This window comes from Corvus brachyrhynchos, unplaced genomic scaffold (genome assembly GCF_000691975.1).
Source record: "Corvus brachyrhynchos isolate BGI_N302 unplaced genomic scaffold, ASM69197v1 scaffold22, whole genome shotgun sequence".
Lineage (NCBI taxonomy): Eukaryota > Metazoa > Chordata > Aves > Passeriformes > Corvidae > Corvus > Corvus brachyrhynchos.
The window spans coordinates 7,263,908-7,277,898 of record NW_008238355.1 but is presented as its reverse complement, the minus strand read 5'-3'; the positions used below and the strand labels follow the sequence as shown (position 1 = coordinate 7,277,898).

General features: G+C 37.6%; 1 protein-coding gene across 6 annotated transcripts in view; it reads right to left on the bottom strand.

Moving 5' to 3' along the window:
- Positions 1-13,991, bottom strand: part of MCTP1 (multiple C2 and transmembrane domain containing 1) — a 235,269-nt gene that overhangs the window by 47,514 nt on the left and 173,764 nt on the right. For all 6 annotated transcript variants that reach the window (XM_008634576.2, XM_017735425.1, XM_017735426.1 and 3 more), the window contains one exon: positions 13,496-13,615. In XM_008634576.2, coding sequence (XP_008632798.2) covers positions 13,496-13,615 — 120 coding nt within the window. The remainder of the gene's footprint in view (positions 1-13,495; positions 13,616-13,991) is intronic.

Sequence of the window (13,991 nt, the reverse complement as noted above, 5' to 3'; positions counted from 1 at the left end):
ATTTGCTGCTTTGCTCCTTTTTACCTCCTCCTCAAGCAGACATTGCACCACACTAAGTAGTGTTTTGTTTCTAAGTGTACAAAATGCAGGCCATAGAGAAAAAAGAGAGTAGAACTGACAAGAAGATTATACCATCCTTAACATCCAGAGGGAACTCAATATTTTCAAAAACTGCTGTGCCTGGCCAGAAAGGCTGGAAGAAACCACTCTCTACTCCTCCCACCAGGGGCTGGGTGTGATTGTTGAAGAGGTCCCAGACATAGGAGCCCAGACTAGGACAGCCAAACAGAATTGAGTATATATTCCGAATGGTATTCATCGCCTAGCAGGTTATTATGCTATAGACATAAACCAATAAAGCAATTCTCATACCATTCCCTGGTTTTAACAGGAGTAATACAACAGGCAGGTAGTTCCCCATGTGAGGAAAAATATAGAGAGCAAGATACAGTACCCATGCAGACAAGCTGAGCACCATGGTGAATAGGTTTCTGTTTATACAAAATTGTAATTCTGACTTTTTCTCAGAGCCAGCCTCACTTTGGGTGCCAAATTATGTACTAGTTTGAAAACAAACCAGTGGGAGGCACCAAGTCAGAATAAAAATTTAATGGAAATTAAAGAAAAGGAAAAAAATGTAAAAGAAAACACTGGTTCAAATGGACAGAGTCAAAATACAACCTGAGTCCCTGTTAGGCAGGGTGGTGGTAGCAGTCTGGTAGAATGGTGGCTGCGGTCCTCCTGAAGTGGCGATCCTGTAGAAAAAGGGTCTGCTCCTGCTCAGAAGGTCCAGTGGTGGCTATGTAGATCCTGTCCTCTGGAAATCCAGTGGGAAGGCTTGTCTCTGGTGTTCAGTCTCAGATTATATCCACGATGGGATGCTTGGTTCCTCCCTCTGGGTGGAGCATCTCACAATGGGGTAATGAGTCATGAGGCCAAGTGTTGATTAGGCTCATTAACAGAAGATAGTCTGGAGGGAGTTATCTCTGAGTCATGTGGCAGGACAATGATGGGCCATTAACAGCAAGATAGTCTGGGGGGAGGAGGCAAGGAAACACTGCCCCACCTGATTTCAACAGTTCATGAGGATGGTAATAGAATACACTGCAACCCAGGACACCCAGACACTTAAAGATCTCTTTTACACACATCCAGAAATTTTGTTTCCTTGAGAAGGTTGAATAGCAGGATGCCTATCTCACATCAGCATTCAAGTTAGCATGGAGACAATCAGTTGAACTGGAAATCTCTAAAACTGTTGTAAATGATTGCACCTCATGGAAATCACTTGCATGACAATAAATTATCAAGATAATAACACTTCAGACTCAGGTGTGTTTTTTCCTTCCACATCTAATGATCTCAAACTACATTACATCCATAGAGAGGCAAAATGTTAACTTCTTCAAAGGGCATAAAAAGTCCTTTGAAATTACTTAATATCAGACTAAGCCCAGATTTCCATCTCCTTCACTACTTTTTTTAATTCAAAAGCCACTATCAGTCTATGTTCTTTTTCTAGTTTAGCCATGCCATCAATTACATTGAGATACGGAGTAGTGAATTGTTTGGGAAGAAAAACAGAATTCATTTTTTTGTAGCAAAATAAAATGTAATGAAGTGTGCCAGTGCCCAAGATGCATAAATAATTCTTTGAAGTATAAAAAAAAAAAAAAAAAAAAAAAAAAAAAAAGAAAAAAAAAAAAGAAAAAGAAAAAAACCCAACAAACACAAACATTCAGACAATATGGACATAATAAAATTCATTAAAGCACCAAAACAAGTGTTTTCAGAACTCTGCCACAAATTAAAACAAGGAAAGTAGATTCTTCATAGTCATATGATATATCAATTATTGGCACACTGAATCCTTACAAAAGTGTGAAGTACAGTCTACTGCAGAACAAAGCAAGGCTGTTCAAGAGAGGTACGGTAGATCTGAACACAGATTTCAGTTTACAATTGGATTAAGAATACAATAGAAAAATCCCCCACAATGGATTTTTTAATCCTTTGATTCTGCCTCATTTCTATTCAAATAAAGTGCCCATCTTCCACTCTGTTTTGAAGGAACATGGTAGTTTTTTGGATCCTTATGTCAAGCATTATACCTGGAGAAGGTATAAGGGAGGGAGGGAAATGGGGAAGGAGGGAGAGGAGAGAGAAGGTGGGCAAAAAAAAGCAAATAAAGATAAAATGAAATGTTATATTTATTTTAATAAAAGTTCTATGGCAAAAATCTTACACTGTCCTTAGAATATTCACTCTAAATGATGCCTTCTGATACCTTGTTTGAAATCAAGTAGTATTAATCAAACAACGGAGGGACACTAGGGAAATAAGAAAAATCTGATGCAAACAGTTAAAAGTGACATGACCTTCTGTAATATCACTTGTCACAGACTTATGTGATGCATATTGGTAGAAGGTCTTGAAAGAAACTAGACGTAATAGACTGGAGGACCATTGCTCTGTCTCCACAGATACTATACACCAGGTCACCAGAAGGAAGTACAGCCATCACATCTTCACACTGAAGAAAACCTCAGCATCTGTGTGCTAGAATGCACTCTTCTGAGGAAACTGACATTAAATACAAATTGCATTTATTCTAAAGATCTACTGACTAACAAAGAGGATAGAATTTCTGAGAAAATAATTCATTTTGACTTCTAACCTCAACATCTGCAAAGCAGAGTTGGATTCTAGTTATTTACAGGTGTGTTAAATCAAAGCCCTACAGCTGTAGAGAACTTAGAAATACCTCCTCAATCTAAAGAACCAGTGGAAAAGTGAGGCTCTGAAACTTAGCACCACTTTTAATTAAAGGTCCTTCTCTCTTAGCGTCAGCCTGTCGTTTCTCAAAGTGTGCAAACCATCATTAATTCTCTCTGTTCTATGTTTTTCAGCTGATCCAAAAGAAACACCTGCACAGAAGATACTCTGATGTCTTTACATGTTTATAATATTTGCTCTTCACTGACATGTAAAATAAAGAAAAAGAAAGGAAAAATAAAGGGCATTAACTCTGCAGATAGCTCTGACAACTGTTACCTTAATACGTTAATATGAAGCAATGCCCCTCATTAGAACTTCTCCACATCTGCTTAGATCTTACTTGTAGTCCTTCAAATCTAGGCAGTTTCCAATAAAAACAAAACACTTTCTATGCTGCACATGTCATGATTTCAAAATACCTACAGACATTTGTATTTTCTAAGTATTAAAATTCATAAAAGAAATCAAAAGTGAGGATGAGATTTGGTTCCAAATTTACTTCATTTTCGATGTGAAAATAATGTAGTCAGAATTACACTGTTCAGGACTGTTTGGATTTATATTCATATTGTCCTGACATAAAATACGCTGCAAGCTTGTGAGCCATGCAACTCAATGTATGCCTGTAAGTGTAATATAAAATTATGCAACGTGTACGGATTAAGAAGGATGCATAAAACTATTTGGGCTGTCTCAGATCATTTCCTGGTACTTAATTTGAAGGAAAGATATCCATTGTCCACAAGCACACTACAGCAGCAGTTAGGCACTCATTTTCACAACATGATGTCTGCTTCTTTTATGGAATTTCCAAGGAGAAACTTTACAGGAGATACATCTTAATTAAAATGTCCAACTTTTCTTTGCCACATTTGTAAGGAAAATAAAAATCAAATTAACAGATTCTGATTTAGAAGTACAGTATATCTGGGTCCAATCAGATTTATACTATTAATTATTAACTATTAATGTTTTGATCTTGGGGTATTCATCTGTAGTAATCATCAGAATAACTGAATTATTAGCTACAATAATTGGTGTGATAAACTTCCCAGTAATGTTGAATATCTTGCAGTACAGAAGACAGGAGAATAAAAAGAAAAGCATTAGTATATTACTGCTAAAATACTTTCTGATTTTTACATAGGCACTCAAATTACATCTTCTAACAATGCATTTTGTTAGCTTATTCTGGGAAGTGCTCATAATGTGATTTATTCTGATTCTTAATAGGAAATGAGACTAATACGGCTATCAGAGCCTTTTGATGCAAGCTGCTGATTACACAGTTCTGTAATGTCAACAGCAGAATTTTATTTACAGTATAATACATTTCTTGGAAACATGTATCAGCAATAAATACAGTTGATTATACAAGAACATGTAACCTTTTTGCTGTTGTCAGCTATATATGCCCTCAATATTCAACTGCCAATGTAGTTAAGAGCAAGTAATTTTTAACGTTACGATGGTACAAATACCGTACCATTTCTCTCATTTTCTTTCAATATTTGGTTATCTTTTTTTTTTTTAGGTTTTTCTTGTATTTACGCAGTGCACTGTGAACTGAATATTAGGTGTTTATTTGAAGTATGTCTCCATCTAAAGGCTTCAATATGTACTGTACAGTTGAAATGTCATATCTCTCAGAATGCTTCCTTTTTAGTTCAGCAGAATAAAAATAACTACATTCTTTGCTTGGCTAAGTATCAGTGAAAGATTACTATGCAGGACTATTAAAAATAATGCCTTCACAAAATATTGTGAATCAGAGTTCTTAGGCAAATCATGATTAATTATCTTATAAAGAACACAATGGCTGATTATACATTTTTATTGTTATTATTATTTCTTTTCAAATATATTGTTTCCATATTCTAGTAGGACTAGATATGCTTCTGTTATGAAATAGCATTTATCCAAGTTATTTTAAGCTTATGGGTGTGACTCAGCGTCTTAGACGCAGATTTGAAGCTGACCGGCTTTTTGGTCAAAAAATTTATGTTACATATTTTAGGTGAAAATGTACGTAATACACATATTGTTGTAATTTCAGTTAGGTATTTTTTTCCTGGTGTTTATGCATTTCTGTAAATACAGTAAAATCCCAAAGTTCTTAAAGTCTTGGCTTTATTAAAATGTTCTAAAGTGATAGATAGCCAAACAAAAATGAATAAAAATCTCACATTACTATGGGAATTTTTTCTAGAAACTAAACTGATATTAGGTTATGTGGTATTGATTATTTATAACAGCCACTACACCCTGTCAAGTGAATCTTGTTGCCATTTAAATCTGGAGGCAAATGCAAAAAAAAAAAAAATCATTATAACATCTCATACAAAAAATGCCTCCTCTGTGCAGTAAACTTCAAATTTATTTTAGATGCCAGCAGTATTGAAAGATTGTGGAAATAAAATGTGGCAAAATTAATTTTAAAAACCCAGTTGGTTTCTGACAGAAAAAAAATGCATCCAATTTTATTTTTTAAAAAATGCTGGAGATATTTAGGGTGCAGTTTTGGTTTTGGCCTTTTCTGTTCAGGTGATCAAAACAAGCCAAAACATTCAAAATTCTGTAGTGCATTTGGGTTTTGCAGCTGCTAGTGGGTTAAGAACAGGCACGTAAAGTTTTACCAAGGAGGTTAGTACATGCTCTACTACTGCATGCAAACCTCTGACAGAGGGATTACGACAGCATGAACAGCCTCTTTTAACTGCAGCCCAGGCAGTCACTTGCAGCACCACATTCTGTTATGCTGCAGAAGAGAAATGCTTGCCACCCAATATATTTCTTTACATAGTGTACTGTGGGACTGTTGAATTGGTACTCAATGCATTTAAAATATTTGTAGTATCAACATTTATGTAAGATTTATGTTGATTTGTTCAGTTCTCATTTAACGGCAAATTATGAAGAGGATGTTTCATAAAGATAATTCTCCATTTAAATGCAGCAGGCCACTAAATATTAAAATTATGTTTCTGTTACAATCTAGAGCAAATTTGTCCAGCTTCAGTGATTATTTGCACTCATAAAAATTAGACTTGATCAATAAAATTTATATGCATGATTAAGATGACATTTTCATGTTTCTTTTCTGATATATTAAAAAAAACCTCGCCCTGTCCCATTGTGGAGCACTACATTGTATTTTTATTTCCTGACTGTATGGATCACATAGAAAAAACAATCATCTGCATGGAGACGGCGATTCTTAGTGGACTACTTAATATTCAGGCACATGTTGGCAATAGTCCTTGTTCTTTTACAGCACCCACCCTGCCCAGAGACAGGTTATGACTCATTCGCAAAAGCCCTTCTAACTTCTTTTATTGATAACAAATGAAAACAAAGTTTATGATTGGTTAGGGGCTAGAAAATACAAGGTAAAATCAGTTCTGCATAATGTTGAAAATAATTTTATAAAAACAACTGTACTTCCCTTACTTTTAAAGCCATGAACCTAGCTAGTTTCACACACATATTATTCTGTGGCTAACTCAGTGTGCTCCCACCACCCCTTATGTTGGAGGGTTTTGTGGCTGCTGCTGTTGCTATCACACCAGAGGCAAAACTTCTCAGGAAAGTACAGTCAGAAAGAAGGCAAGATGTACTTCCTCACCTGACAATGTCCTTTTTGTATCTTGTGCAAATGGCATATTCCAGACACTGTCTAGCTAGAATACAGGGACATTGACATTTATTTTTTCCATTATTCCATCATAGCAAGAATTTAGTCTGCAGTTAGAAATCTCTGCAGACTCCCTGGCAGAGTAGAACTTCTGGACTTGAAGCTCAAAACCCCAAAGTATCACACTGGCAAGGGATCTGAAGCACTTGGTATTTGTCCTGTATTCGTGTCCACATGAAAGCCTTTGAATCTAAGAACTGTCAGGACTCGGTCTCTAAGACCATAAAGTGAAGAAACAGAAAAAAAAATCCAATTCCTGCTTTGTTTACTTACTTGGTAACTCAGTTTTCAGTTTCTAGGAGAACAGCTGGTTAAAGTCAGGCACTCTCCTGGTAGGGTTAGTTTATGCATTGAGTGTACTGCAAAATGGCACTCTCAGCCCCAAACAGGAGCAACAACAAATCCACCTGACAGTGCTCTGACAGACACTGTTGCCTGGCTCCTAGAACAAAATGACAGGATTCTAATCAGAAAAGATCTCCTAGGAGCAAGTGAGCTGGGCTTCTATGATCAACTCAAGCTCATTGTGATTGCCGCCTTTTCTTAAGTGAAGAAAGAATTCACTGAGATGGATATATTGATAAGCATCATTCTTCTCATTCTCTTCTGGTTTTCTTCACTTGGCAATTCCCAGAATACACATGAGGATTTGAGTCCTCATACAGAAAAGTCTCCAGAGAAAACTGCTTAAAATCTCAAAATAAAAGTCTGTCTTTAACAAAATTATTTTTCTTCTATTCTCAAAATTTCACCCAAAACATGGCTAGTTCTAACATCTGATTGAAACACACATATATAAATCATCAAAGTCTGTAGGAAAAAATCTACAATGTAGAAGATGCCTTGTTGTCACTTTATATAATTCTTAAAAGATAAATAATATATATACTTCATTATGCAAATTCATAAAAAATTGTGTATGGCACATTAACTCCCAGCTATTTAGCATCATTTTCTATGCAATGACACATGCATCTCATAACTTCAAGAGGAAATCGGCTATTTAATACTTCCATAAAAGCTCTAAGTATTAACTATCAGTGCAAGATATTAAGTGATCAAACCTCTTCTCCATGGGAGTATAAACAGCAGAAGAACATTCACAGGTACCTTTAGGGATGTACATTATTCTTCCATTAAATGTTAAATTGCTTGGAAAAAAATCCCTAACAAATAGCAGACCAAAAGGAGAGAAAGATTAGTATCTTCAGACAATATCAGAGTGGCAGAGGTTGGCAGGGACATCCTGTCCTCCCCGCTCCAAGCAGACATCACCAAGCCCAACCTCCCTACTCACACAAGGTCACCTCTGAGCACATTGCCCAGGCCCATGTCCTGAAAGGTCTTGAATATCTTCACGGATGAGCGCTTCAGAACCTCTCATGGCAATCTGGCCCTGGTTGTGACCACAGTCACAATTTAAGTGCTTTCTTGTGCTCAGATGAACTTTCATGTATTTTGGTTTGTGGCCATTGGTACTGTCCTGCCATGGAGCACCCCTGAGAAGAGGCTGTCTCTCTTCTGCTCTCTTCAGCCATTTATACACATCATTGTTCTCCACACAGAACAGGACCAGCTTGCTCAGCTTCTCCTTGTATGCCAGATGCCTTGATCCCTTCATCATCCTCCCTTTGCTGGAATGAAGAGCAACTCCCACTCCCCACCTTCCCAGCCTGTCCTGACTAAAAAGCAAGTATACATACACTGCATATGGACACAACAGCAATTTCACCGCATTTCTATGATCGTGAATGAATGTAGCTGCACATGGACCTCTGAACTCCTACTGGTTCCCATATTGTGCACACTAATCTACTTAATGGAGAGATATCTGACATGCTGGGTTCTCAGAGAGGGTATGAGAGACTTTTCCAGAGGTATTTCCTTATTTGTGTGCCTACACCTGGCCTGGGGGGCACACCTGTCCTGTTGGATTGGTTTTGAGGGTTCTCCTGTCCATTCACCCTGCACCTTTTTCTTGCCAACTCAGTCCACAAATTTCTTGACAGGACAAGGGGCAATAGCTTCAAACTGACAGAAAGCAGGTTTAGATTAGATATTGGGAAGAAATTCTTCATTGTGAGGGTACTGAGGAACTGGAACAGGTTGCCCAGAGAAGCTATGGGTGCTCCATCCCTGGCAGAATTCCAAGGCCAGGTTGGACAGGGCTTTGAGCAACCTGGTCTGGTGGAAGGTGTCCCTCTGAAGGTCCCCTCCAAATCAAACTATTCTGTGATTCCTCACTTGAGAAATCACTTTTGTGGGTCACCATCACCTGCCTCCCCCATTTTTTTTTTGTTTAATGCTCTCCTCAACAGATTGGGCAGCCTTCTGGGAAAGAAGATTTTGCCCCATGTGGCGAGGTGTATCTTTTCCTAGTAGTCCTTAATCCTCAAAAAGTATCCTCCAGTTGTAAAAATAAAAACCAAGTCCCTGCTGTCAGTAAGAGCAAGTGGTTATTGTTCTTTCAGATTTGTCCACTCCTCCACAGGCAGGATGGAGGAGAAAATGACCTGCGCTCCCTGTCTGCTACCTATTTGGTCATGGAAGAACAAGAACTTGCAGTGTCACCAGAGGCGATCCAATGCGCCTGTTACAGTAGTTAAGCATTATAGACCAACAGCTATGACAGCTGTGACAGAGACTGTCACAGTTTGTCCTAATTGTGGTAGCCAGGCTTATGTACACAGGGTAAAAATAATGATTCATAACTATGCAAACCATTCTTAATTCTCCATATGACACACTCCAACCATACAATCAACTGTTTCATCCCAGTGAAAGGGACAAGAGCAGCTGGACAGTGGGAACATTTTAAGTCACTTTGGGAGATTATCTGACCATTCTTTAAGTTAGGCAGCTCAAGCAGGTAGTCAGAACATGCAGAACACAGCCTGAAGTAGAAATGTACAAGTAACAAAAAAACCAGAACCAAAACCAACAAAATTTTTTCCCATTAACTCCATGCAGTTAATAATGACTGTGACTTTTGCTTAGAAATATAAAAAAGATCCCAGACACCAGAGAGGAGCACTGCTGTTTTCTCCAAGCTACAAAGGTGAGGGATTTTTTTTTTGTATATTTGAAATCATCAAAGTATTAAGTAGCTTCTTAAAAATACTGACAATAAGGTTTTAACCCCAGCACACTTTCTGTTAGTTTGCAGTACCTTCCATAGGCAATATGTTCCCCACACATGCACATGTGTGGTGGGGAGCAGCATGCTCCCCATCACACAGATCCAGCACAGGTGACAAGGAGTGGCAGGGAGTGGTGACAGAAACACAGCAGTGGTTGATACCTCTCCCACAGAGGATGTGAAAAAAATAATGGAAAAAAGGCAGGAGAAGAAAAAAATCTCAGCCTAGTAAGATTCTCTCCGTTCTAATCTTGTGTGTTTAGGTGATCGTGGTTTAATATGACAACAGCAGTTGTGCTAAAAATAAATGATTTTGTGAGGTCAGATACTCAGGAGTATGATTATAAGAAAGTGTAAAGATCCTTGGAGAAAGCAGCTGGGTGTACTTCAGGCAAAAATGTTACTGTAAAATTCAGATGAAGGCCTTAAGAATGCCATCTTGGTTATTTTTTCCTCACTTAATACTGGCAAAAAATATTTATAATGTGATTTTTATACCTGCCACATGACTCAATGACAGAAATTCATTTGTTTTAGTACAGTTCAGAACCATCCACTAAATCTACATCTATCTATAGTCACTTGCACAAATGTTTAATGCAAGAGTTCCTATCTTTCAGAAATACAACTAATCTTGATCAAAATGTACTAAAGATAGGGAATCTGACATTTCTTTTGGAAATTTGCATCAGTGTTGGACTAAAACCAAAATGAACATCAATCCTACAAAGAGTCCAACTGAATCCATAGAGGCATAGTCTGCTGCTTCACCTCTCTGTTGGACATTTCAGTAGACTTATCTCCTGCTATGAAATACACTTGAGCCTCCCCTTCGCCCCAACAACATTGCACCTTGAATTTAAGAAAGGAATCACATTTATAACTCATTAGGAGTTGTAATAAATGGCAAAATAACCATACTTGCACTCAAACAAGAAACACAGGTTCATGCTATAACAGAGGTACTTTGTTTGGCAGCTGAACTACTCCATGACGAAATAAGTTTCAAACTACTTCAAAAATACCCAGATGCCCAATAGGAAAAGGTTGGTCTATCTGCCATAACCAGACAAAAACTCAGTGATCACTAATCACTGACCTGCAGAAGAAGGGTGGTCCCTAGCACCTGGACTGATGAGACTATTGATAGTTGTTTTCTGATAGAGGTATTACAACAGAAACCAACTCTTCTGAGGTGCTTTGCATGGCCCCAAATTTAAGTATGTTCCATAGACATCAAACAAGTACAAAGCATATACAATTTTAAACTATGCTTGTCTAATGTTAATCAGGTAAGAGAAGTTCACAAATACATTTATCTTTGTGTCTTATCATCAGCCTTAGGTTTTTGAAGTAACTTCTAAAGTTAGATGATATTCTAAGATAAGTAGTCAATGATCTCACTGAGACACACAAGGAATCTCTGAAGACTTGGGAACAGAAGCTGGATCATGTGAATATTGAAGCATTCTCTAGCCACTAGGAAACACTGTGTAATTGATTTAGATAAAATTTACACTCTGCATAGGAAACATAAGTATTTAAATTACTTCTATTCTAATGATACCATGCTAAGGACTCCTGATACTACTGAAGACTCATGAGTTAATTAGAAAGGCTTAAAATAAATCTGCAGATTACTTCAATGAAGGTAGATAGTCAACATGATGATAACCAAACTCGAATCATTAAAAACAAGGGCCCAACCTCCTTCTGATATACATAAAGAAAAAACAGTCATTAATGGCACAGATATCAAACATTTGAGATCAACATGGTTGCTTGACATAGGCTGTATTAGCTTGGTCTGAAGCACTCTCAGCAAGAGGAGAGTTTTAGGAGCAGCATTTGGTAGTCTCAACTGAGAGTCTATCACTAGCTTCCTTAGTTTGTTAGAAAAATTACATGACCAGATAATCTTCCCAGACAGGTAGTATTTCAGAGAGAAATTAAGTGTATTGCAGCTCACAAGTGAAATTTCTCCTTTCACCAGGGATTTCAGGTACTTACAAAATCTTCAGGTTGAGAAGTTTTAAGCATTTCAGCCATCAGGAGACAATGGGCTGTGTTTTAAGCATTGCATCTTTTGAATCTTGATCTTAGGCTTTTTCCATAAATGTAACCATATTTTTGTTAGGGAATATCTCTACCATCCCCCCACCTTAATTTTAGATAATCCTTGGAAGCATAACAGTCTTAGTGACATAGACAGGTAACAACAATGTTGGGATCAGGGCTGCATGGGTTCTAATATTTGCAGTTGCTAGGCATTAGGGGATCACTCAGGTTGGAAGGGATTTCCAAATTCCTGCTTAAAGCAGGGTCAGCCATGAGGTCAGATCAGGTTCCTCAGAGCTTTACTCAGTCAGGTCCTGGAAACTTCCTATAGCAACATCACTTTCCTGGGCAACCTCTTCCACTGCTTAAGAATTCTCATGGTAAAAACGGTTTTCCAGTCTGAACTTGCAAATGAAGCTTGTTGCCTGTTCCACCACAGCCTCCTTACAGGGTGTTCCAGTCGCTAAAAGCCTTCTATTCTCCATGATCTTTCAAGCCCGCTTCCCTCAGCTTCTTCTCAAGGGCTGGTTGATGAGGGCCTAAGCCCCTGATCATCTTGGTAGCCCTTCACTGAACTTGCTAAAGTCATTCAATGACTTTCTTGAACTGGTGTGTCCCAAACTGCACACTATTCCAGATTCATTCTGGCAAGTGCTGAGGAGTGGAGATAACCACTTCCCTGAATCCACTGTCCATGCTTCTGCTTACCTCACTGCCTTCTAAGACCAATTCAAACAGCTTCTTTCAGACAATCAATTCCCACTCTGTATCATCTCAACAGGTTATTTCTCCCCAAGAGCAGGATTTTTCCTTTTTGAATTTCATGAGGTTCCTATCAGCTCATTTATCCGACCCACTTAGATCCCTTTGAGCGGCAGATCCAGAGTGTCAAATAGTCCCAAACGCCTGATGTAACCCAAAAAACTTGATAGGCGTGCATTATCATCTCCTGTACATCACCAGAAGAGATGTTAAACAGGACCTTGCACCGTGGTAACCCCTTTGTTACTGACCTTCATTAACCACTGTCTTTAGAGACCAGTTATCTGATCTGTTTTGGCTTTTCACTCGCCCATTCAGTTATCCATTCAGATCATGAAGTAGTAGACAACATGCTGCTTTTGGGATACAAGAACTAGTACAAATACTGAATTCCTAAGGCTCAGCAGTACCTCATGCAAAATCCTTTATCTGCCTGGATGCTAGAAAATTTGCACAGCATAGAATACAACTTCAAATTTTAATATGTACGTCTGAAATCCAAACCATGTTAATATTATTAATAAATGCCAGTTATTAGTAAATTTTTGCTACATTATATCCCAACTACATGCATTTAATTAAATGATGGCATCAGATGAAGAGAAGAAAATAAGAAAAAGCTAATATTAAGCTCAATGCATATTAATGATGAATTGTGAAATACAGTAAAATGTGATACATTCTGAAACTGTTAAAAAACTGGAATAATTTTAATCTTTAACTTCAACATGTGAAATAAAAAATACAACATAAGGACTTAGCCATACAAAATCATTTTCAAAGAATTTGCCTTTTCCTGAACAATAAGCCTCTCTCCTCCCACACAAAACAGATCCTATAGATAGTGCATGTTCCATTATATTTTTGCATGACATTTCAAGAAAACCAGACACACTTATTGGACAGCCAGAATAAAATTAAATTGCAGGTGGGAAAATTGTCCATCGAACATCATGAAGGGAGACATTTTGAAAAAGATATCGTATTTAAATACAGTTTAAAAATTTTACCTAGTTAAAAAAAAAGAAAAGGACGTGTATGCCCTTGAAGTGGAGAAGACTTACTGTATCATGTTGCCTGTTATCTTTTCCTGATACGATCAAGAAGTAGTTCCATGCCAGCAGCAACAACAAAGCCAGTGGTATCATGTAGAGCTCAAAGTTCCAGACCACAAAAAGAAAAAGCTGGAAGACAGGGCAGGAAAAGAAGTGATTGAAATCAGCATTACATTAAACTCTTGTACAAAGTTAAGACCAATAAATTAAAACAATTCTAAAGAAACCCACATCTCCTTAGACAGGAGCGTTGTTCAACCACTTTGCTGACTCACACTTACCTGCATGATACAACTGCTACACTTCCCAATCCTTCCTACCTTAATTCTTGGAAAAGAAAGATGTACTATCATCTAAGAGGAATATTAATTGTTCTCTCATAAAATAATGCTTTTGTGGACAATGCAAAATAGCATAAAAATAAGATTACATCTTAAGAAAGGTTAGCTGCTTTCATGAATCATAGAATGGCTTGGGTTGGAAGGGACCTTAAAGGCACCTAGAT